Source organism: Nicotiana tomentosiformis, unplaced genomic scaffold (genome assembly GCF_000390325.3).
Source record: "Nicotiana tomentosiformis unplaced genomic scaffold, ASM39032v3 Un00209, whole genome shotgun sequence".
Taxonomy (NCBI): Eukaryota; Viridiplantae; Streptophyta; class Magnoliopsida; order Solanales; family Solanaceae; genus Nicotiana; species Nicotiana tomentosiformis.
In genome coordinates, this window is record NW_027174768.1 from 12,988 (window position 1) to 37,410 (window position 24,423).

General features: G+C 37.8%; 1 protein-coding gene and 1 pseudogene across 1 annotated transcript; one reads left to right on the top strand and one right to left on the bottom strand.

Annotated features, from left to right (window-relative positions):
* Positions 1-910: 910 nt before the first annotated feature.
* LOC138891444 (uncharacterized) lies at positions 911-8,151 on the bottom strand (annotated as a pseudogene).
* An 11,160-nt stretch (positions 8,152-19,311) lies between these two features.
* Positions 19,312-20,278, top strand: LOC138903947 (uncharacterized). Its single transcript, XM_070192511.1, has 2 exons — positions 19,312-19,690; positions 19,776-20,278. Exons 1-2 carry the CDS (start codon positions 19,312-19,314, stop codon positions 20,276-20,278), a joined length of 882 nt encoding a protein of 293 aa, XP_070048612.1.
* Positions 20,279-24,423: the final 4,145 nt, after the last annotated feature.

Sequence of the window (24,423 nt, forward strand, 5' to 3'; positions counted from 1 at the left end):
TTAGACATTGCTATTTATTATCATGTCAAATTTGAAACACACACACACACTAGGTTTTCTTCTCCATGAGACAAAAAAATGGAAAAAGTCGTCCCATGGGAGACTTTCGATAAAATTGGAACGAAAAAAGAAAAAGCAAATGTTAAGACAGAAATGTGAAATTGCATAAATCCAACTTCAATGAGCTTATTTTTCTTCAAATTACCTGTTGATCATGTGGCACTGAGGTCGCGTCCACCGTTGTAGCTTGTGTGTACTTGTTTGGAAAGAGAGCATCTCTTGTTTCAGAAGAACAAGAAACTTCCAGTTTCTGCTTCAGTTCTTTTCCTTTCCGCATAAGGCATTCATCTCCCAATTCTCAATTCATTGTGAGGTACATAGAAAAATCACTCTCATATCAACCAACTAAAGAATAGAAATTCAGTTGCCCAACTGCATCAAATACGGCTGTAACCATAGTAGAAGCATACGATATCAAATCATCTCAAGTATTTTTTGGGTCTTTATTCCTCAACTTTGTTGGCACATATGGAGTATGAACTGTCATACTGAACAAGGTATGAGAAAACACTCCCAAAATTCAATACTGAGGCTATTGTTTCCTCGGATTTGGTTTTTAAGAGAATTGGTCTATAAAATTGGAGTAACCATAATTTGTTCGCATAATATAATACAGCTAAATCACATGAAGCCAACTGAAATAAAACAGGCATTTAGAGGTAGTGAGGCTCCATAACAGACACGAACATTAGTAAGGCAACGTTCAGAGGGAACAAACAAATGGCGTAAGATAGAAATAGCCATCAGATCATCATTATATTGAAATAACAAGAACTAGTTGTCCTAGTACTAGAACCCAAAATTTATGAAGCCACTGACTTGCACGACGTAAATAAGACGAGCTTCAGGATCAAACTTCAAGTTCCGCTTCCAATTCACGAGTCTGCATTTCACTCCAGTATGCAATCTTCTTCAACATCAATATCACTCAGATCAAGATTGTTACCAATTGTTGCGGAAGCCAAATGTATATAGTGTGAATGAGTCACAACTACTATACCAAAAATTATGACAACCACTAAATAATAAACAAGACAATAAGACAACAATAAAAGAACACCAGAATTTACGAGGTTCGGCCAATTTTGCCTACTTCCTCGGACACAATCAATATTTTATTCCACTCCAAAATTACAAGTGAAATAATACTAAAGAGAGAAGATACAAATGCCTTAAGAAGATAAAAGGCAAATGAGAGGTGTATTTAAATCCTAAACATTAGGCCTCCTTTTATAGGGTGAAATTCTCATTCAAAATTGTCATCCACCGATGTGGTACTTTTGCCAATTTCAACAAATCTCCACCTTGGCAAAATTCCACATCTTCAATTTTCTCTCAATAACAAATTTTGGTTGTGTCTTCATCTTCAATCTTTAGTGTTCAACAATGTTGATCAAATCCAAACAATGTTGAAACTTGACCGCAGTCACCACTTTTGTCAGCATATCAGCAGGGTTCTCCGTAGTATGAATTTTCTTCACCGTGACTCCACCTTCTTCTATGATTTCTCGTACGAAATGATACCGAACATCAATGTGCTTCGTCCTTGCATGATAAACTTGGTTCTTCGCTAATTGAATAGCACTTTGACTATCACAAAAAATTGTAATATTTTTTTGTTCAATACCAAGCTCCTTTAGCAACCCCTGAAGCCAAATTGCCTCCTTCACAGCCTCCGTAATAGCCATGTACTCTGCCTCTGTTGTAGACAAAGCAACTGTTGACTGCAAAGTAGACTTCCAACTAACTGGTGCCTTTGCAAAAGTAAACACATAACCAGTAGTTGACCTTCGTTTGTCCAGATCACCCGCAAAATCTGAGTCACAATATCCAACTACAGACCGATTGCCTTCCTGCTCAAAAACTAACCCAACATCTACAGTACTATGAATATACCGTAGAATCCATTTCACAGCTTGCCAATGCTCCTTTCCTGGATTATGCATATATCTGCTAATAACTCCAACGGCTTGTGAAATGTCAGGTCTCGTACAAACCATTGCATACATCAAGCTACCAACAACATTTGCGTATGGTACCCTTGACATATACTCCTGTTCAGTTTCATCCTTTGGCGACATAGTAGTACTTAGCTTAAAATGGGGAGCAAGTGGCGTACTAATTGGCTTAGTCTTCTTATCTATGCCAAAACGCTTTAGTACTCTCTTCAAATATTCTTTCTGAGATAAACAGAGTTTCTTTGTACGTCTATCTCTTATTATCTCCATGCCAAGAATTTTCTTTGCCTCACCCAGATCCTTCATCTCGAACTCCTCCTTCAGTTGAATCTTCAACTTATCAATTTCTTCCGAATTCTTGGAAGTTATCAACATATCATCAACATATAGGAGAAGATATACAAAGGAACCATCATTAAGTTTGCGCAAATACACACAATGATCGTATTTGCTTCTCTTGTACCCTTGCCGCAACATAAACTTGTCAAATCGCTTGTACCATTGTCTAGAAGATTGTTTCAATCCGTACAACGATTTTTCAAGTTTGCATACTATATTTTCTTTTCCAGCAACTTTGAATCCTTCTGGCTGAGTCATGTAGATTTCCTCCTCCAAGTTTCCATGTAAAAACGCAGTTTTTACATCCATCTGAACTAGTTCCAAATCCAACTGTGCTACCAAAGCCAACATAATTCTAATGGAGGAATGTTTTACAACTGGAGAAAATACTTCATTGTAATCAATTCCCTCCTTTTGAGCATATCCTTTGGCCACCAATCTTGCTTTGTAGCGAACATCTTCTTGGTTAGGAAATCCTTCTTTCTTTGCAAATACCCATTTGCACCCAATTGCTTTCTTTCCCTTCGGGAGATTGGCCAATTTCCATGTATGATTCTGATGAAGGGACTGCATTTCTTCATTCATGGCAATCCTCCACTTATCTTCTTCTGAACTTTGGATTGCGTCTTTATAAGTGGTAGGAACACCATCAGCTACAATTGAGGTTGCACAAGCAACCGTCTCTATAAGACGAACAGGTTTCGTTATTGTCCTTTTTGGCCTGCTGGTTGCTATTGATTCAAGTTGTTGTCGAGGTTCCTGAGTTGGAATCTCCCTTTCTACTGGCTCTTCTTCCAGAGGGTAATCTTCATGAGTTTCCTCCTCTGCTTCTTGTGTAGGAAAAATAAATTTTCCCTCAAACTCCACCTGCTTTGATGCACCACCAGTTTGTTTGACATCTTCAACTGTCATCTTATTTGTTATGGTAGATTCATCAAAGGTAACATCTCTGCTGAATATAATATTCCTTGTCTCTGGACACCATAAGCGGTATCCTTTGACTCCAGAAGTAATCCCCATAAATATAGCCTTCTTTGCTCTCGGATCCAATTTTGACTCTTTCACATGATAGTATGCAATTGAGCCAAACACGTGCAAAGAATCATAATCTACAGCAGGTTTTCCATACCATTTTTCAAATGGTGTCTTGCCATCAATAGCAGCAGATGGTAGACGATTAATGAGGTGGCATGCATATGTAATTGCCTCAGCCCAAAATTCTTTGCCCAAGCCAGCATTGGACAACATACACCGTACCTTCTCCAGTAAAGTCCGGTTCATACGTTCTGCCACTCCATTCTGTTGTGGTGTATTTCTGACAGTGAAGTGTCGGACGATGCCATCATTTTCACAGACCTTATTGAAATGATCATTTTTGTATTCACCTCCATTGTCTGTGCGAATACACTTGATCCTCCTGCCTGTTTGATTCTCCACCATCGTTTTCCATTTGAGAAAAATTCCCAACACTTCATCTTTCCTCTTCATTGTATACACCCACACTCTTCGGGAAAAATCATCAACAAAGGTTACAAAATAGTGCTTCCCACCCAATGAAGGTGTTTTGGAAGCACCCCAAACATCAGAGTGTACATAATCCAAAATGCCTTTAGTATTATGGATCGCTATACCAAATTTAACCCTTGTCTGTTTCCCTTTGACACAATGCTCGCAAAACTCCAAGTTGCAAGTCTTTACGCCTTTTAACAATCCTTGATTAGATAAAGCTTTCAAGGATTTTCCTCCAGCATGTCCCAAGCGCATGTGCCATAGCCTGGTTGCTTCTGCCTCTTTGTCATCACTGGATGTCACTGTTGCTGTCCCAATAACTGTGCTACCACGATAGCAGTACATGTTATTGTTCTTCCGATTGGCCTTCATTACCACTAGTGCACCGGAGCATATTCTCATCACTCCATTTTCTGCAATGATTTTGAACCCTTTTGATTCTAGGGCTCCCACAGAGATGAGATTCTTCTTCAAACCCGGTACATATCGAACATCTGTTAATGTTCTGATCATTCCATCATGGCTCCTTAATCTTATTGAACCAATGCCATATGAGGTAAGAGGGCTGTTATCCGCTGTGTGGATGACTCCATATTCTCCTTCTTGAAAATTCACGAACCAGTCCTTGTTGGGACACATATGGTAGCTACAAGCCGAGTCCATCAACCATATGTCTGATGATGTTGATAACTCTGTTGTAACTAATGAGAAGTCTGAATCATCACAATCAGCTACATTTGAATCCATAATGGCCTTTCCATTGTTATGTCTGGCCTTATTCTTCAACTTCGGACAGTCTTTCTTCCAGTGCCCCTTTTCTCGACAAAAGGCACATTCATCTTTGCTGGGTCTAGATCTCGACTTGGATCTTCCCTTCTTAGTCCTCGTTTGATTTTGAGGACGACCCCTCACAATTAGTGCTTCTTCTTCTCCGCCCTTCTGTTTTTCTCCCTTTCTTTGTTCATAGCTGTACAAAGCTGAACAAACTTCTCTGAGAGAAATTTCGTCATTTCCATGGAGTAGAGTAGTTTCAAGGTGCTCGTACTCATTAGGAAGTGACCCCAATAACATCAAGGCCAAGTCACCATCATCAAAAGTTGCATCCATATTTTGCAAATCTGTGACCAACTTATTGAAACTGGTGATATGTTCATTCATTGTGGTACCAGGAACATAGGTAAAGCGAAACAGTCTCTTCTTCATGTACAATTTATTTTGACTGTTTTTCTTCAAAAATTTATCCTCCAGTGCTTTCCATAATTTACTTGCAGAAGTTTCCTTTGTGTATGGATATTTCTGCTCTCTAGCAAGGTAGGATCGAATGGTACCGCAAGCAACACGATTGATAATTTTCCAATCTTCTTCTCCAATAACATCTGGCTTCTTTTCTTCAATGGCAAGATCTAGCCCTTGTTGAAAAAGAACATCTAGAACCTCGCCTTGCCACATCCCAAAATGTCCTGACCCGTCAAAAATTTCTACCGCAAATTTCGCATTTGACACAATTCTTGTCATAAGCGAAGATGCCAACGATGACGTATTATTGACACTTGATGTAGATTCTTCTTGTTTACTGTCTCCCATTTTGACACAAATATTATTTAGTAGCTGACGACACAAATCAAGATTATTTCCTTTCTGGTGTGGAAGATCAGACTAAGCTGCAACCACAGAGCATACTCAGATAGAACCTTGACTCAGTTACCAAGATAGATCTTTTCTGATGTGGAAGATCAGACTATGCTGCAACCACAGAGCATACTTAGACAGTACCTTGGCTCTGATACCAATTGTTACCAATTGTTGCGGAAGCCAAATGTATATAGTGTGAATGAGTCACAACTACTATACCAAAAATTATGACAACCACTAAATAATAAACAAGACAATAAGACAACAATAAAAGAACACCAGAATTTACGAGGTTCGGCCAATTTTGCCTACTTCCTCGGACACAATCAATATTTTATTCCACTCCAAAATTACAAGTGAAATAATACTAAAGAGAGAAGATACAAATGCCTTAAGAAGATAAAAGGCAAATGAGAGGTGTATTTAAATCCTAAACATTAGGCCTCCTTTTATAGGGTGAAATTCTCATTCAAAATTGTCATCCACCGATGTGGTACTTTTGCCAATTTCAACAAATCTCCACCTTGGCAAAATTCCACATCTTCAATATCAACAATAGATGTGACTTCCGACCGTTGATATTCTTTATTACGACACAATGATATGTTGAACCTCAGATCAGGATTCTCCTCTAAATCTCTCAAGAATTGTTCATATTCTGAGTTCAACTTTTGTTCCTGATCTCTTCCCTTGCCAGAGTTATCGACTTCCATATTAAGAGACTTAAGCTTCCAAGATCGAGGCTTCCCACGTTTCTTTTGGCGCTTCTCTTCATAGCTTTTCTTAATTAATATCACCTCCGGAAGGACAAGACCTTTGTATTTGTCTAGCTCAATATCATTACTATTGGCTCCATATAAATCATAACCGAGGGCGTAGTCTCCGGAATTTAGAAGATGGCCTAGATGTGTTCTTACAGAGAACATAGTATCATTTTTCCCAAAATCAGATACACGAGCCACTTGAGTATCAGCTAAAACATACGTCGAGCCCCCAATATTAACTTCTTCAGAAACCACATCGACGTCTAAAACTACATACTCAACAAGCTGTCTACTAGACAACAAAGGCTTAAACGACGCCCTCCAGTACTGATCAGCATCCAAGAAACAATGCCTCAGAGTAAACGGGTCTAATAAAGCGATATTGTTGCTCACTTTGGTGCAGATCACAAGAGGACCGATATTTCCCAAACTAGCTGCTACCTTTGGAGGGAGACATATCAAATCCTCACGACAAATCGGGCTGATTTCTACAGAGAATGTATACTTATAATTGAAGTTATTGCTCTTGTGATCATGAGATACAAGTTGATTGTCATTTCGGCTCCTAACAGGTACCACCCTACTCACAAAGTCCACAAACTTTAAAGCATGACTTCTATGTGCAAAGAAGAAATCAATTCCCTGAACCAACTGTTGAATTTTTATGGCACGATTAGCAGCCTCGTGCTTTAGAATGAGCTGCTCCAAATAGAAGAAAGTTCTTCGATGAGAAACGTGCTGTCTAAGCTGCACAGCCGCCACCCATTGATCAGGGTTAGCTTGCACCTTTGAACAAGATTCACACATTTGGTCTTGAACAACATACTCAACGGCATATGTTTGTTCGAGAACTGCTCCATTTAGTACCTCTTTTTCGACTCTAAGCCTAACTTTGATCCTTTTGGAATGAGGTTCAGTCCAAATAAACTCGGCATTCATCAACTTAACCTTATTTAAATTCTTCAACCTCTTGATACAGAAGGTGAGTTACTCCTTCGATTCGAGCTGTGCTTTGATCCAACTCCTTGGAGGCTGCAAATAGCTATCGCATTCGGGGCAGTGGATAATCACAACATGTTTTTGTAAGCCTTCTGTTATATCAACCTCGGATCGCAAGCATTTAGCACACATATTGGCAGCATTTGGTTGCATCAAGATTCCGCATTTGCAACATAATACACTGCCTATTGTTTGTTGTACTGTAAACATACATGATACTTCTGCCATACTTATTAAAAAAAAAAAGGATTGTTACACAAATAGCTGGCCAGAATCAATGTTTACTTTTTCTAGCCGGTATACATAATATATAATTATATATATTTTATACATCCGCCGGCGGCTATTTTTAGTTTAAGAGATTAGGTGGGCGGCTACTTGGGTTAGTTCTTTTTTTTTTTTTTTAAAAAGAATAAAAATACATTTTGCATACATAAAAAAATCAACCAATTAGACATAGCTTTCCATGGCAGATAACAAGCAGTAAGTTACATATATTTTAATTTTCAATTATCCTTTGTTTGTACTAAACAAGAAACAAACTGAAACTGAATAATTTCTCCAAAATAACAAGCACTCACTCTGTCTAAACAGTTTCTTAAAACAGAAAAAAAGAGCACCCTTTTCTTCCTTGTACCAAATGAACATGGATTGGATGATCGCAAACAAATAAAGGCATGAAATTGATTGAAAAAAAAGAAAATAGAAATAAAGCTTTTCAATTTGAGAAACTGAATTGAGAGATTAATATACCTGGAATTGGAGAAGAGAAAAAACTGAATGATAAAAAATTGAAGTTGGTAATATTAAGGAAGAAATATGTGGAGTTAATGTTTTTTTCTTGGCGTTTGTTATTATTTTGGACCTTAAAAGTAAACGAATATAACCGACTTTAGGAAGAGAGTGGCGTCACTGCTTACTACTTGGTCTTCCCCCGGTATTGAATCATCAATTCAATTATACATGTCAAATAAAGTAGTACATTCACAATTCTATTTAGCTCAACTACATAAATTTGACCCAAAAGTAATAAAATTGGGGCAAGTGCACGGATACTCATTCTTCTTATGAATGTTGTTTAGAGATTAGCAACTACTTATTTGTCCTGAAATTTTAAACTAAATATCTTAACTTCAAGACAATCCTAAAAAATTGAAATTCAGAACGCACTGGCTAATTCCTAAATATCATGCTTATAAAGTGGCTATCTGGTGTCATTTCTACATAAAATTGCAACTATAACTTATTTGGCTCGACCTGTAGATCCATTAACGTTAAGTGAGGAGTTGAGCCTGAACTGTCGAATCGAAGTCACTTTTGGAACAAATATTTCCTACAGCTAAAATGTGTACAATCCAGCGGGATCGTGCACCGCAAACCCGAGTGGTAAGTCCATGATTCGAAAGAGAATAAAATTGACAATGCTAATGTCTACATAATGAGAAAATTTGAGGTCTCAATTGGAAATTATTCTAAATATGCTTAGAATTTAACCATGAGTGCAACAACTTTTGCTTAAATTTACAAGAAGGTAACACGTATCTTGTGGGTGTGTATATTCATTTGCAATATATAGAACCACAGGACCGGGTATGCAAATGGATTTATTTGTAGAAATAACACCATGTAGCTACTCTAAAGGGCTGCTATTTAAGAATTAGCCATTGCGTCCTGAATTTTAGTTTTTGAGTTTAAATTTTTGGGACAAAAATTCCTTGAATTGTCCTTTTTAGTTTAGAATTTTAGGACAAAATAAGTATGGCTAATGTCTAAATAGCATCTTTGAAAATAGCTATATGTGCACTTGCCCCAATGGATTTAACAATTAACTGGATTAGCAGCCCATATTAACTATAAACTTATAATAAACCTAATCTTATTTTATTACACTTATTAGCCATCCGGTAATTTTACTTCTGGTTTATAGCCACCTCCCTAATATGTCAGTTTTCTCCTTTTCTTTCCCAAGATTTCTTTTTTTTTTTTTTGTAAAAAAAAAAAACAAAACAAAAAACTTTAGACCTAACCATTCATCTCTCCCTCTCTCACTGTTTCATAGCGGACAAGCTGGATTTCTGAGCTTCAATGGCTACAATGGCCGGCGACCAACCATCTTTTCTGGGTGGTCAGCCCTCCCCCAGCGTCGCACAACAACATACAACAACTAACTCCAACCCAGCTCCTCTAGATTACTCTAAGATTTTGAAACCCAGCTCAATCAATCCTCCTGCGATGACTGCTGCCCAAGCTTCAGTGCAGCCCATTACGATGCGACGAGCTACGTTCTTGAATGGCCAACCAATTGTAAGATTCACAGAAGCAGAAGTGCAGAGGATGAATGTCATCGAAGGTCTCCAATATGCAGTGGTTGGAAAACTATCTTATGGATCTCCGGAGATTCATGAACTTCGTCGAATTATTCCAACCCAATGTGGTATCAAAGGTGAGTGCAATATCGGCTTTCTTAGAGATCGCCATGTGTTAATTAGATTAACTCTATGGCAAGACTTCCTCCATTTCATATCGAAGAGTACGTACTACATCAAATCCAAAGATGGGTACGAATACCAATTGCATACTCTTATCTAAGATGCAAAATTTAAGGCGGGTGAAGAAACTCTGATGGCGATAGCGTGGATTTCTTTTCCTGGACTGCTGCCTATCTTTTTTTAAAGAAAACTCTGTTTTCTTTGGCTACAACTGTGGGAAGGCCATTGTGTCTTGGCGCGACAACGATAAACAAAACTAGGCCGAGTTGCGCGAGAGTAAAAGTTCTTGTCGATTTGTTGGCCGAACTACCTAAAAAGGTGCGTTTGGATATTGATGATGAAGTTTCTGGTGGTGTTCGAACAGAATGGGTTAAAATTCAGTATGACATGCTACCAAAATATTGTAAGGAGTGTAAACTACAAGGACATGATGAAATTGAATGTTGGCATTTACACCCCGAGCTTATTGAGAATCGAAGCAACCATAAAAGGAATGATCTTGCTGTTTCGAACAACTGGAATGTTGCTGCTGAAGAACAAGGAAAAAACAAAAATCACACTGCTCCTTTAATGATTCTCACGAGTGGAAAAGTAGTCGGGAATGTAAGAGAACAGTGGAAGGAAGTCCGAGATAATCGGGGGACCAACAAAATAACCAAACTCAGGTACAAGGGCAAACTGACAATGCAATCGTGCCAGTGAATGCCTGTGTATAGAAGGTGCATGCTACAAATAAAATTGCACTAATGGAGGTCGAAGAAGATCAGACAAACAAGGTACAAACAATGAATAAATTTGCAGTATTAGAGGTGGAACAAAGTGATATAAACGAGAACAACCAACTAGTTTTGGTGGGGGGAAAATCTGCCCAAAAAAGCATAGATATTCAACTAGAAAAGGAGCCTACTGCTCAATGGGTAAATAGGACCTTTGCAGGTGGTACCTTAGTGGCTACTAATCGATTTTGTCAGGAAATACCATCACAAAATACTGATACAACTAATTCAATCGAAGAACCTATGGAAAAAGAGAGGCTGGAGCTAAGTGGAGGGAAATTATGGACTGATCAAATAGAAGAGGATTCTGAGGAAGGTGAAATATCATATGCAATGGAAGCAGATGATGAATCTACTGATGAGGAGGTGGAGGAAGCAGAACAAAATGTTAATGGGAAGGCCAAGGAGTCTACTGGCACAAAAGCAAATCAGAGTGGTGAAGATACCATCATGTTGCAGAATCCTTTGCATTTTCCTAATTATAACCTTAAGACTGGAATGAAGGACCTAATACAAGAGGCAAACAAAGACCGGAGCACTAACAATTCACTTTTGAAAATTGCTGATGCAGTGGAACAAGATGCAGCAATTCCTATAGCTGGAGAACAGAATGGTAGTGCAATTGATTCTGGAGTAAGAAGTGATAATAAAGGAAATTCATCTGTGCAAGTTACAGTTCAACAATGTGAGACCAATCCCAAGGAGCACATCAGTGGAATTAAAATCAATAAGGAAATGCAGAACACTGAACAGCTACAAGAAAATTTTAGACCCTCAGGTGATGAACACGATGTTGTCTTGTTAAAACAAAATGCTGCTACACCTGAGGACTTTCATGTTGTAAGTCGGGGAAAAAAATAGTCAGCAAAAGGTAGAGTAAACATGCATGCAAAGGAAGTTTCACTCGACAAAATGAATACAATGGTGCTCTCCAAACATACAAAGAATCAGATTGTTGTGCAATACGAGGACCACACTGTATGTGATAGCAACAGGGAAAATAAAAGAAAAGATCTAGATGAGGAGTCAACTGAACAAAACTTTATGAATGTAGCTAAATAAGGTGATTTATAACCAAGGCTAATTGACAAGGGGAAATCTACTGGAAAGGGTAGGAAGAAGTAGCAGAAAGATAGCACAAATATGCAGCAAACTGGTGTTTAAACACGACGGATGTTGTCTAAATCCAATTTCTTGCCATGAATGCACTCATCTGGAACGTAAGATCAGTAAACACAAAGAAGGCATTTCAAAGGACAATCACAATGCATGGACAACATCACTTTGAATTTATTGGATTAATGGAGCCAATGCTGCATGCTAGGAAGCTGGACAAATATAGGAGGAAAATTGGATTCGCACAAGCATTTGGTAATATTACCAACAAGATCTGGGCGTTTGTCGATGAGGTATATGACGTTGTGATATTGATGGATATGGAGCAGTAGTTAACTTTGAAGTTACATCATGTTCACACACAAAAAGCTTTTATCCTTATATTGTTAGCCCAGATACATCTCAGGCCCAATTGTCACAGGCCTACTCGGATAAGGGAAAGAATAAGGCCCTTTTATAACTCTTAGCCACATTTGTTATAGTTTAAAAATATGTAACTATTTTCACAATTATTTTTTCTTTTAATACCTGTATCTACAGAATAAGAAAATCAGTTTTGGTCAATTGAATTTGACTGATTCACTGGCATCTCTCTTCTTCACTCAACCCTTCTAAGATTTTCTTCCACCATTTTTGCCATAGCTAACAAGCTTTCAACCTAACATGGTATCTGAACAGGAATATAGATTCCTCTCGTCACAAGCTTTCTTCCGATGGTAACCCTATTTTAAATCGTCAGGGATTGAATCTGATCGACGACATTCAGAATACGTTCGTGAAATTTGGGGCTTCCTTCAATCTCCGTATATATTCAACTTTTATTGCTTTAATCATCAATGATTTTCAACTTACTCGGTAGTTTCTGCTGGATTTCTCTGCCTAGGGTTCATGACTGAACAAGACCTCACTTCTTCGGGTTTTCAGAAAAATGACGGTATCGTGGTCATCCCTAATCACAAACTTTGTTATTCCTTTGTTGTTGATGTTCATTGCATGTACTTGATTTGGATTTATCTCTGATTACTTTAACATACTACTGCAGTTTCTTAGTGTTAGATTTAGTCACTGCTGAAAATGGGTATTGTAATAGATGATGTTAACTCTCCTTCACCTTCCAACGGCTTTGCTTCGTTTTCCTTGGATCCTTCAAATCCCTTCTATATTCATCCCTCGGATAATCCCGGAAGTCAACTGGTATCTGTACCATTAAGTGGTTGTGGGTTTGTGTTATGGCGTAACAGTATGCTCACTTCCCTCTCTGCAAAGAACAAACTCAGTCTATTAGATGGAATAGTCAACTAACCCACTTATGACTCTCCTTATTATCCATATTGGGAAAGGTGCAATGATATGGTTAAAGCCTGGATAACTAATTCAGTATCTAGAGAAATAGCTGTTAGTGTGATGTGTTTAAAAACTGCTAAGGAAGTTTGAAAAGATATAAATGAAAGGTTTGGTCAGTCAAATGGGTCTAAATACATCCAGATATAGAGGGAGATCAACTCTACTACTCAAGGCTCTTCTGATATAGCTTCTTACTTCACCAAAATGAAGAGTTTGTGGGATAAGCTGAATTCATCATATGTAGGTCCTACTTGTTCATGTGGTGCATTATCTAAGTTCATAGAGGATCAACAGTTGTTTCAATTTCTCAATGGTCTCAATGAGTCTTACACAACTGTTAAGAGTGCCATTATGTTAATGAATCCTCTTCCACCAATCAACAAAGCTTATAGTCTTCTACAGCAAGATGAGAGTCAAAGAGAAGCTCACTCTGCTACTCCTAACTTCTCTGGTGATGCCACCTCTTTCTTGATATCCCCTGGTACTCCTACTACAAATAGGAACTTCAGTCAAAAGGTGAATTTTGAGGCCATGAAAACTGCTCCAAATGTCTCTTGCAAGTACTGCAAGAAGCCTGGCCACACTGTAGACAAGTGCTACAGACTTCATGGGTTCCCTACTGATTTCAAATTCACCAAGAATAAGAAGTATGCTTCTTGTGTCCAGACTGAAAGTCCACCCACCACTGCTGTCACTTCCACTTCTCAACATGCTGATTCTTCAGCCCATGGGTTCACCAAGGAGCAGTATCAACACCTGTTGACCTTCTTCCAACAAGCTCAGATGTCTAATACTTCCACCTCTGATGCCTCCACTGTGAATCAATCTGCTTTTGCACACTTTGTAGGTTTGTTCAGTAAGTATATTGTAGATTCTGAGGCTCCTCATGTGTGTGCATCCTCTCAATTAGGTGTCACTCCTTTTCTTGTAACCCTACCTAATGGATATAAAGCTAAAGTTATATCAACTGGATCTTTGTATCTTAGACATGATATAATTTTACTTCATGTTCTTCTTGTGCCATCCTTTCACTTCAATTTAATATCAGTTCATCAGCTTATCTGTCAGCTAGATTGTTCAGTACTTTTTACCAAAATAATTTATTTTTTACAGGGCCCTTCTCTGAAGAGGCCACTGGAAATTGGTAAAGCTGTAGGCAGGCTGTACTATCTCCATCCAGATGCTGACCTCTTTCCTGTTTCATCTGGTTCTATGAATGTTTCTTCTTCTAGTAGTTTACCTAATTCAGTTTTGCTTGTATATGATAAGTCCAACCATGTTGTCACACAAGTTAATGGTACTCATACTTGTAATCAGTCACATTGCCTTAATAAATTGGACTTGTTTTGGCATCAAAGATTAGGACACATGCCTTATCATAGAATGAAAATTATTCCTTTCTTGTCTGATAAAGTATCTTCCAAGCAAAATTTTATGTGTCCTGTTTGTCCACTAGCAAGACAACAGAGATTACCTTTTCCTGAAAGTGTTATACACTCTTCTGCCCCTTCTCAATTAGTACATATTGACATCTGGGGTCCATATAACACTAGAACTTATAGTGGATTCAGATATTTTCTAACTTTGGTTGATGATTATACTAGAGCCACATGGACTCACCTTCTTTCTTGCAAGAGCAATGCTCTTTCTGTCCTTAAATCTTTTACTGTCATGGTCAAAGTTCATTTTAAATTATTTGTTCAAACTTTTAGGTATGACAATGCCTTTGAACTTGGTGGCAGTTCTGAAGCCACCAAGTTCTTCTCAAGCCAAGGCATTCTCCATCAGACCACTATTCCCCACACCCCTCAGCAAAATGGGGTGGTTGAAAGGAAACACAAACACTTATTGGAAGTATCCAGGGCTCTTCTTTTTCAGTCTAACCTTCCCCTTAAATATTGGGGTGACTGTGTACTAACTGCCACTTACCTCATCAATAGACTTCCTTCTGTTATTCTGAAGAGTCTTTCCCCTTATGAGAAACTCCATGGCCTCCCTCCACTTTATGATCACCTGAAATCCTTTGGATGTTTATGTTTTGCTACTTCACCTAAGTTTGGCAGAGATAAATTCCAGGCAAGAGCTATTCCTTCTATATTCTTGGGGTACCCCTTTGACAAAAAGGGTTACAAACTTCTTAACCTCACTACTCATTCCATTTTCTTTTCTAGGGATGTAGTTTTTCATGAACATATATTTTCCTATAAATCTAATCATCCTTCTACCTTTCCCTCTTTTTCTATATCAGATTTTGTAGATCCTACACCCTCCTTCCCTTCATCTTCTCCTACTCCTGCCGTTTCCATATCCCAAGACTCTCCTGTTCCATTAGCTTCTTCTCCTTCCCCTCCTTCTGCCTCTCCATGAAGAGGTTTATATGAAGGTCCCACCTGGTCTTGATGTGTCTGCTCCCTCTTCTTCTCCTCCCCTGGTTTGCAGACTCAAGAAGTCCCTCTATGGTCTTAGTCAAGCTTCTAGACAATGGTTCTCACTACTGTCTGAAGCCTTGCAATCCAGAGGCTATATTTCTAGAATGAATGATTATTCTTTATTCACCAAGGTCTCATCTGATTCTCTCTTTGTCTTGGATGTCTATGCTGATGACATATTGCTAGCTGGTAATGATGTTGTTGAGATGAACTCTTTAAAGTCCTTCTTGGATGCTCAATTCAAAATCAAAGACTTGGGCTCAGTTCACTATTTTCTGGGGTTGGAAATATCTCTTCTTCCTCAAGGTTATGTGATGAGCCAATACAAGTACACTTCTGACCTCTTGTCTGAATTTAATTGTTAAGATTTCTCTCCTGTTATGACCCCTTTGGATCCTTCTGTGAAGCTGGTGTTAGACATGGATGAGCCTGTTTCTGATCCTAGCTTGTATAGGAGATTGATTGGGAAGCTTAATTTCTTGCAACATACTAGGCCTGATATCTCTTTCTCAGTTCAACATTTAAGTCAGTTTCTGCAAAAGCCTCAAATACCCCACATGTTGGTAGCCTTGCATGTTCTCAGGTATTTACTTAATGACCCAGCTCAAGGGGTGCTCCTCTCCAGTTTATCTGATTTGTCTCTTATAGCATATTCTGACTCTGATTGGGCTGCATGTGCCATTTCTCGCAAATCTGTCACTGGCTATTATATTACTCTCGGTGGCAGCCCAATTTCTTGGAAAAGAAAGAAGCAACCCACTATCTCCTTGTCGTCAGCTGAAGTTGAATACAGAGCACTTTGTAAAGCTTCAGCTGAGGTTTCCTGGTTGCTTCGACTACTACATGATTTTGGTTTGTCCATTTCCAGCCCAGTTCTAATCTATTGTGACAACCAGGCAGCTCTTCATATTGCTAAAAACCTAGTTTTTCACGAGCGCAGCAAACATATTGAGATTGATTGTCATTATGTGCGCACTTGCTTGCAGACTAGTCTGATTTCTTTGCACTTTATTTCCAGCTCCAACCAGTTGGCAGACATCTTGACCAAAGCTCTTCCTGGTCAAGTTCATCATGGTTTACTTTGTAAGCTTGGTGTATTCTCACCCTCAAGCTTGAGGGGGGTGTTAGCCCAGATGCATCTCAGGCCCAATTGTCACAGGCCCACTCGGATAAGGGAAAGAAGAAGGCCCTTTTATAACTCTTAGCCACATTTGTTATAGTTTAAAAACATGTAACTATTTTCACAGTTATTTTTTCTTTTAATACATGTATCTACAGAATAAGAAAATCAGTTTTGGTCAATTGAATTTTGACCGACTCACTGGCATCTCTCTTCTTCTCTCAACCCTTCTAGGGTTTTCTTCTGCCATTTTTGCCATAGCTAACAAGCTTTCAACCTAACATACATTGGTTTATGCAAAATGTGATGCGATAGAAAGGATTGAACTATGGGACTCGATGTATGCACTTGCAAATGATTTGTCGTTACCATGGATGGTTGGAGGAGACTTTAATGTTATATGGGATGAAGAGGAGAAATTTGGAGGATTGCCAGTCCACATGAATGAAGTCCTTGACTTTAGACACTGTGTAAATACATGTAACCTATGCGATATAGGGTTCAAGGAAAGTATCTACACATGGTGGAATGGACGAGCGGAAGGGGACTGCATTTTCAAGCATCTGGACAAACGTTTAACGAATGTTGAATTCCAACTAACATTTCCAGGATTGGAGATTACCCACCTCCCAAAAATTGGCTCTAACCATAGCCCCATTATTATTGGCAGCTTCTACTAACACTGTCCCAGTCAAGAAAGTTTTTAAATTCCTAAATTTTTGGACAAAACATGAATCTTTCACTCATGTGGTCAAGAAAAACTGGACTGCTAACTTCAGCGCAAGTCCATTCTATCTTTTTCAGTACAAAATGAAGAAGTTAAAGAAAGCTCTATCAACTTGGAGTAAGGCAACATATGGGGACATTTTTCAAAAGATTGCAAGCCTTGAAGAAGTCGTCATTATTCATGAAGCTCAATTTGAAATAAGCCCAACTCAACAGAATCGACAAAGGCTTCAAAAGGTTGAAGCAGAACTGATAAGATATTTGGCTTTAGAAGAGGAGTTTTGGAAACAAAAGGCAGGTATGGCTTGGTTCAAAGACGGGGATAGAAATACTAAATTTTTCCACGCTCAAGTGAATCACATGAGGAGACGATTACAATTAAAAAGGATTCAAAATGATGTAGGTGATTGGATCGAAAATATTCCAGAAATTGCAGAAAAAGTTGTCAAATATTTCAGTAACCAATTTCATGAAGGCAGTGTCCCTAATACTTTCGGAATTATTGACAATGTACCTCACATGGTTAGTAATGAACAGAACATGGTCTTACTAACAACACCAATGAGAGAAGAAGTGAAACATGCTGGTTTTGGATTAAACAGTGAGAATGCAGGAGGTCCGGATGGCTTCATTGGGTGTTTCTTTCATACATGCTGGGATACAATTGGTGAAGATGCCTTTCATATGTTTAATGCAATCTTTTGTGGCCATGAACTACCAAGATTTGTGACACACACGAATTTGGTGCTCTTACTAAAAAATAAGGAGGTTAACACATTTTCAGATAAGCGACCAATCAGCCTGAGTAATTTTGTTAACAAAATATTCTCAAGAGTTATCCATGAAAGGTTAGTCGGGATTCTTCCTAATCTTATCTCTGACGAGCAATCGGGTTTTGTTAAGGGAAGAAGCATAATTGAGAATGTGTTACTAACTCAGGAGATCATTACTGATATTAGACTGAGAATTAAAGCAGGACCAAATGTGGTCATTGAATTAGACATGACGAAAGCCTATGATCGATTATCTTGGTTATTTTTGACAAAGGTCTTGAGGAAAATAGGTTTTGATGAAACGTTCATAGCTCTGAGTTTTGTTATAATCTCTAATAATCGGTACTCCGTATTGCTAAATGGACAACCATATGATTTTTTTAAATCGACAAGGGGAGTAAAGCAAGGAGATCCGCTATCGCCTACTTTATTCATCTTAGCGGCAGAAGCAATGTCGAGAGGGTTGAATGCATTACATCATAATCTATACTTTTGTGGATTTGAAATGCCCAAATGGAGCCCAAAAATAAATCACCTTGCATACGCAGATGATACCATAATATTATCCTCCTCATGTGCGATATCTTTACAATTGATTATGGATGTATTGGCTGCCTATGAAGCTGCATCAGGACAAGTTATTAATAAAGAGAAATTGACTGTATACTTGCACCACTCCACTCCTGCTGAAGTGGTAAAACAAAGTTCAGAGGATCACAGGCATAATACGACAAGATTTCCCTTTCACATATCTTGGCTGCCCAGTTTTTTACACGAGGAGGAAAATAGATTATTATGAAGGGTTCATCACCAAGACAATGAACAAAATGCAATCTTCGAAAGGAAAGTTGTTATCCATTGGTGGTAGGGCTACATTGATATCACATGTTCTACAAACCATGCCAATCCATCTCTTATCGGCAGTTAATCCACCGGCTAGTGTCATCAATAAATTGCATAAGATGTTTGCGCAAGTGTTTTGGAGTAATACAGTCGGAAGTAGAAGCAGGCACTAGGCATCATGGGACACCTTGTGTCTTCCATGTGAAGAATGTGGAGTGGGATTTAGATCTCTTCATGATACGGCCAAAGCTCTTTTCTGCAAATTATGGTGGAAGTTCAGAACGATGCCTAGTTTGTGGAGCTCATTCATGAGCCAAAAATACTGCAAAAAGCTTAACCCTGTAATTGTTCCTTGGAGAGAAGGATCTCATGTATGGAGGAGGATGCTAGAATGTCGAGACACTTCTGAACACCAAATAGGATGACACACAAAAATGGGATCATCCCTCTTTTGGTATGAAAATTGGACTGGGCTTGGAGCTTTGTATTTTCTTATAAATCCAGATTTTGCAATAGATGGGTCTATTAATAATGTGTGTGAGGTAGTAGTAGAGGACTCATGGGATGTTGATAAGCTATTACAAATTCTACCAGAAGAATATGTTGTTCACATTGTGGAAAAAATAAAGCCATCAACTACGCAAGATGCATTGGATAAACCTTTTTGGAGGTTGGAAAGTAGAGGTAACTTCACTGTTAGTTCTGCCTGGAACTACTTGAGGAGAAGGCAAGATCAAAGGAATGCTTTCAATAAGATGTGGGTAAAGGGAATGCCTTTTAAGATCTCTTTCTTTTTATGGAAGGTCTGGAAAGGTAAACTACCACTAGATGACTCCATACGAAGGCTAGGCTACCCCTCCAGATATGCAGTTCACAAAGGTGCTTTGGGAATTCCCAGCCTTGGGGTGGATCAAAGTAAATACAGATGGGGCATCGAGGGGTAATCCAGGAAGAAGTTCCATTGGATTTGTATTGAGGAATGAAGAAGGAAATGTAGTATATGCTAGAGGAAAGGAAATACCTGAAACTACTAATAATGAGGCAGAAGCTTGGGCTATACTGGAGGGGTTGTCTTATTGTGTTAATCAACAGTACATACAAATCCTGATACAAACGGATTCAATGCTACTGAAGAATGTGTTAGATGAAGTGTGGATAGCTCCTTGGAATGTGACTGAAATTGTGGAGGAAATAAATAAGTTAAGGCATAGATGCACTGTTACATTCACCCACATACTGAGGGAAGGTAATCGTCTAGTAGATTATTTAGCTAATTATGCATTGGATTTTGGAAATATTGAAGCTGCTGGATTCACAGATCTGGACACGCATGGTAAGAAGATCGTAAACAATGAAAAAATGCAATGCCCATACCTGAGAGTGAAGCCAAAAAGAAACTAGAAATATGATAAAGAAAGTGTATGAAAAGAAAAGAAAAATAGCAGAGTACTCTGTTAGCAATAAGGAGGAGTTCATATTTCAATGGGTCATAAACAAGTATAGGAGGCTGTGCAGAACTACTGGAAACGCCCAGTTTCTATCGACGACTACTTTTTGGACTATTATAATGGACAGTGCACTTGTGGAGTACACTGATTTTCAGTGGTTATGCAACAACTACTGGAAGAAAGTATTTTTTGGTGTAAACAGCGGACAACAAATATGGAACACAATAGATACTATACAGCATGAGGAAGAAATGAATTGGGCTAGCAGAGGAATGGCAGTGAAGGCCATTGATTTGATTACCACGAATGAGTGCAGCAACATTACACTTTTGTGTTTCTTAATACGCACAAACAGGAAATCGAAGATCAAGAAGAAGATTAAGACAACCAGCTTCAGCGTGTTGAAACTACAAATGCTGCTGAGGAAACAATATTGCAACAGAAGAAAAGGGCCCAAAACTACAAGAGATGCCCAGTTCTTCCATGCACGATGTAGGATCTTTTTAACTGCAACATGTAGGATCTTTTTAACTAAAAGTGCTTCTTTTTTTTTTTTTGTCAAATGTGCTTTTATTTTTCTAAAGTTAAAGTGTTTGGCCACACTTTTAGAATGAAAAACGTATTTTTGAGTAGAAGCATGAGGAATTTTTGAGAAACAGAAAAATGTAGCTTCTTCCCAAAAGTGCTCTTTTGAAATCACTTTTGAGAAAAATACACCTAAAATTAAAATACTTTTTAAAAGCTTGACCAAATAATAGTTGCTGCTCAAAATAGTCTTTTAAATTAATTAGGCAGACATAAAGTGCTTCTCATCAAAAGCATTTTATAAGCACTTTTTAAAATAAGCTTATTTTAAAAGCTTAGTTGAATATGCTATAATTTTGGATTAAAATTAATAATCGTGCATACACATGTGCCAGTTATTAAAAAAAAAAAAACAAGACCTCCAAAAAAAAGCAAATAGAAAGACTTCCCAGGTATGGTCTCCAAGCCTCAACTTTGTACAGTATTAATTGTTGAGAATTGGATTTATATTTCGGTACCACACATGAATAATTTTTAAAAATTGGAAATTTATAGGGGATAATATATTTTCTATCCAACATTTTAATTGAACCTTGTTACTGATAATTTTTCATGTTACATCATTAGACTTTAAAATAATATGTTGTATAGAAGAGTTGATTATTAGCTAGCTCTTTAATACCAAAGTAAAAATAATAACGATAAGTCGGGCAAATTTTTTCTCTTCTTGTGTTTTATGTATCCAAATATTATTTTTTCAAGTACTCTGCTCCACCACTCAGCCTACGCTTAACATCTCTAGTCTCTACCTCAGGTTTCTAGCTTCTCCTCTCTAATATGACTTAAGGAAATAATCCAAACTATTAACATCCTTAATGCAAGTAAAAATACTCACAAAAATTAAAATTTTGGATATTTTCTGATGACTTTGTCTTCAGCATGTGTCTTGCTTATATCGTAGAGGTCTAATCCAGCTTATGTTAAGTAGAATGGTTTTGTTTTTGAATTTAAATCATTATAGAAAAATTAACCTTTAATCCATTTATAAAATGTATATAATTAGTATACAATTTATATACGAGCTAGAAAAAATAAATAGTAAAATCTAGTGGCTCTTATGTAAAGATGTTATATTTTAAAGTACATCGCATAAATTGTATATGCAAGGTACTGTTTAATAAAAGTGTTTAGGGTTTTACTAAATTTAAAAATCAAACTCGGAGGAATGCTTCATTAGTTATAACTAACCATTCAATTAAACAATTAGAATTTGAGATGGATGTGCGGGCACACCAGGTTAGATAGGGTCAGAAATGAGGTTATTCGCGACAAGGTGGGTGTGGCCCCTATTGAGAACAAAACGCGGGAAGCGCGGCTTATGTGGTTTGGTCATGTGAGGAGGAGGAGCACAGACGCACCGGTGAGGAGGTGTGAGAGGTTGACATTAGAGGGCCTACGGAGAGGTGAAAGTAGGCCAAAGAAGAGGTGGGGAGAGGTGATTAAGCAAGACATGGCACAGCTTCACCTGACCGAGGACATGACCCTTGATAGAAAGATATGGAGGCCGAGGATTAGGGTAGTAGAATAAGTAGTCTAGAGTGTTCATAACAATAGTATTGGCACGCAGTCTAACTTTTTGTTGGTAGTAGGTTTTTATGACTAACCGTTGTTTTCTTTCATTGTTAATCACATTACTGTTTTGTTGTTTTTATTCTGCTTTTATATGGCTTTTTGGTACAATCCCTTCTTGTCTATATTTTCATTAATATGTTGCTTATGCTTTCCTGAGCCGAGGGTCTATTGGAAACAACTTCTTTATCCTCACAAGGTAGGGGTAAAGTCTGCGTACACACTATCTTCCCCAAACCTCACAGTCAGGGGCAGATCTACTCATTGAATTTGGGTGCTCGAGCACCCATTAATCTCGGCTCCGAGTATATATAATTTTATAGAAAATATGAGGAAACGAATATAAAAGAGCAGAAAGCACCCAATAGACAAAACGTTTAATGGGTGCTTTGGTTAAGGGAGGGTGCTGGAAGTTTACAAAAATTAAGTGGGTGAGGATTCCAATCCTTCCCCCAACAAGCCTTTTTTAAAACAGACAAATTATTCCCTTTTTTTCTCCTCATATTATCAAGCTACTTTCTCTTTTTTCATTCTTTCCAGTTTTTACCCGCCGCTATTTTTACCCAATACTATTTTTTAGAATTTCTTTTTGCTGACTTTGTTTTATCTCTTCTTATTTTACAAAATATAATTCACTATAAAGAAAGAAAAAAGACTCCAAATTTTGGCCCTTCTGAAGATGAGCAATTCCTCCCGAAGGGACAAAACCATCAATCTCTTTTCTTGTCAGCAACGTTATCCATCACAATTTTACGACGTCCATAATATTAATACTATGAGTTTTCTCGTTAACTCTTTTCATCACCGTGTTCAAATTAGTTATGCATTTATGCAATATGATTGCTAATAAATTTACGTTAAAAAAAGCTAAGCACCCACGAACTTAAATTCCTAGATCCGCCATTGCCCACAGTATGGGTATTACTGTATATATATATATATATATCGTGATGACCCAAAAGGTCATCTTTAAATTTAATAATTAATTCTGTGTTCTAAGACCTCGAAAAGCACTATTTATCATTCCTCGACTTGGTGCGCGGTCCGTATAATTTTTCGAAAAATTTTTATGTGAAAAATTGATTAAAATGTGAAATATAGCCTTAAAACTCAACTAAGTTAACCTTGGTCAACATTTTTAGCAAACGGACCCGGATCAATATTTTGACAGTTCCGATAGGTCCGTCTCGTGATTTGGGATTTGGGCGTATGCCCAAAATTTAATTTGGAGGTCCCTAACTCAAGTTATGGCCATTTCACGGAAATTAGAAATTTAAAGGCTAAAGATTTTCAAAGTTTGACCACGGATTTGACTTTTTGATATTGGGATCGAAATCCGATTCTGAAAATTGGAATAGCTTCATTATGTCATTTATGACTTGTGTGCCAAATTTGAAGTCATTCCGGATTCATTTAACATGTTTCGGCACAAGATTTGTAAATTTAAAAGTTTGAAACTCAAAAGTTCGAATCGAGGTGTGAATTGTAATTTTAGCGATGTTTGATGTGATTTGAGGTCTCTACTAAATTCGTATGATGTTTTAGAACTTGTTGGTATATTTGGTTGAGGTCCCGAATTTCGGACACGAATTTGACTAGATTGACGATTTCGGACACGAATTCACGAGGCAAAGGTTTATTGGATTCTTGAACTTGGTTGCAAAACGAGGTAAGTGTCGTGGTTAACCTTGACTTGAGGGAATTGAACCTCTGAATTATTTGCTATGTGTATTTCATGTGCAACGATGTATAGGCAAGGTGACGAGTGCCTATACTTTGTCAATTTAATTGTTTGCTTAATTATTTAAACATCTTAAATTATTTTAAGACACGAATTAATTATTATAATAATTATTTCTCTCCTATTCCTTGTCAAATATTAATTCTTGAATTCCTGTAATAATTGTCACATGCTTATTTGATTTATATGTCATAATTGCTACT

Excerpts from the sequence above, each read along its gene's own strand:
- LOC138903947 (XM_070192511.1), top strand. The coding sequence starts at position 19,312 with ATGGGATCATCCCTCTTTTGGTATGAAAATTGGACTGGGCTTGGAGCT. Across the intron at positions 19,691-19,775 it reads TTTATGGAAGGTCTGGAAAG|CCTTGGGGTGGATCAAAGTA; the intron begins GTAAACTACCAC and ends GGGAATTCCCAG.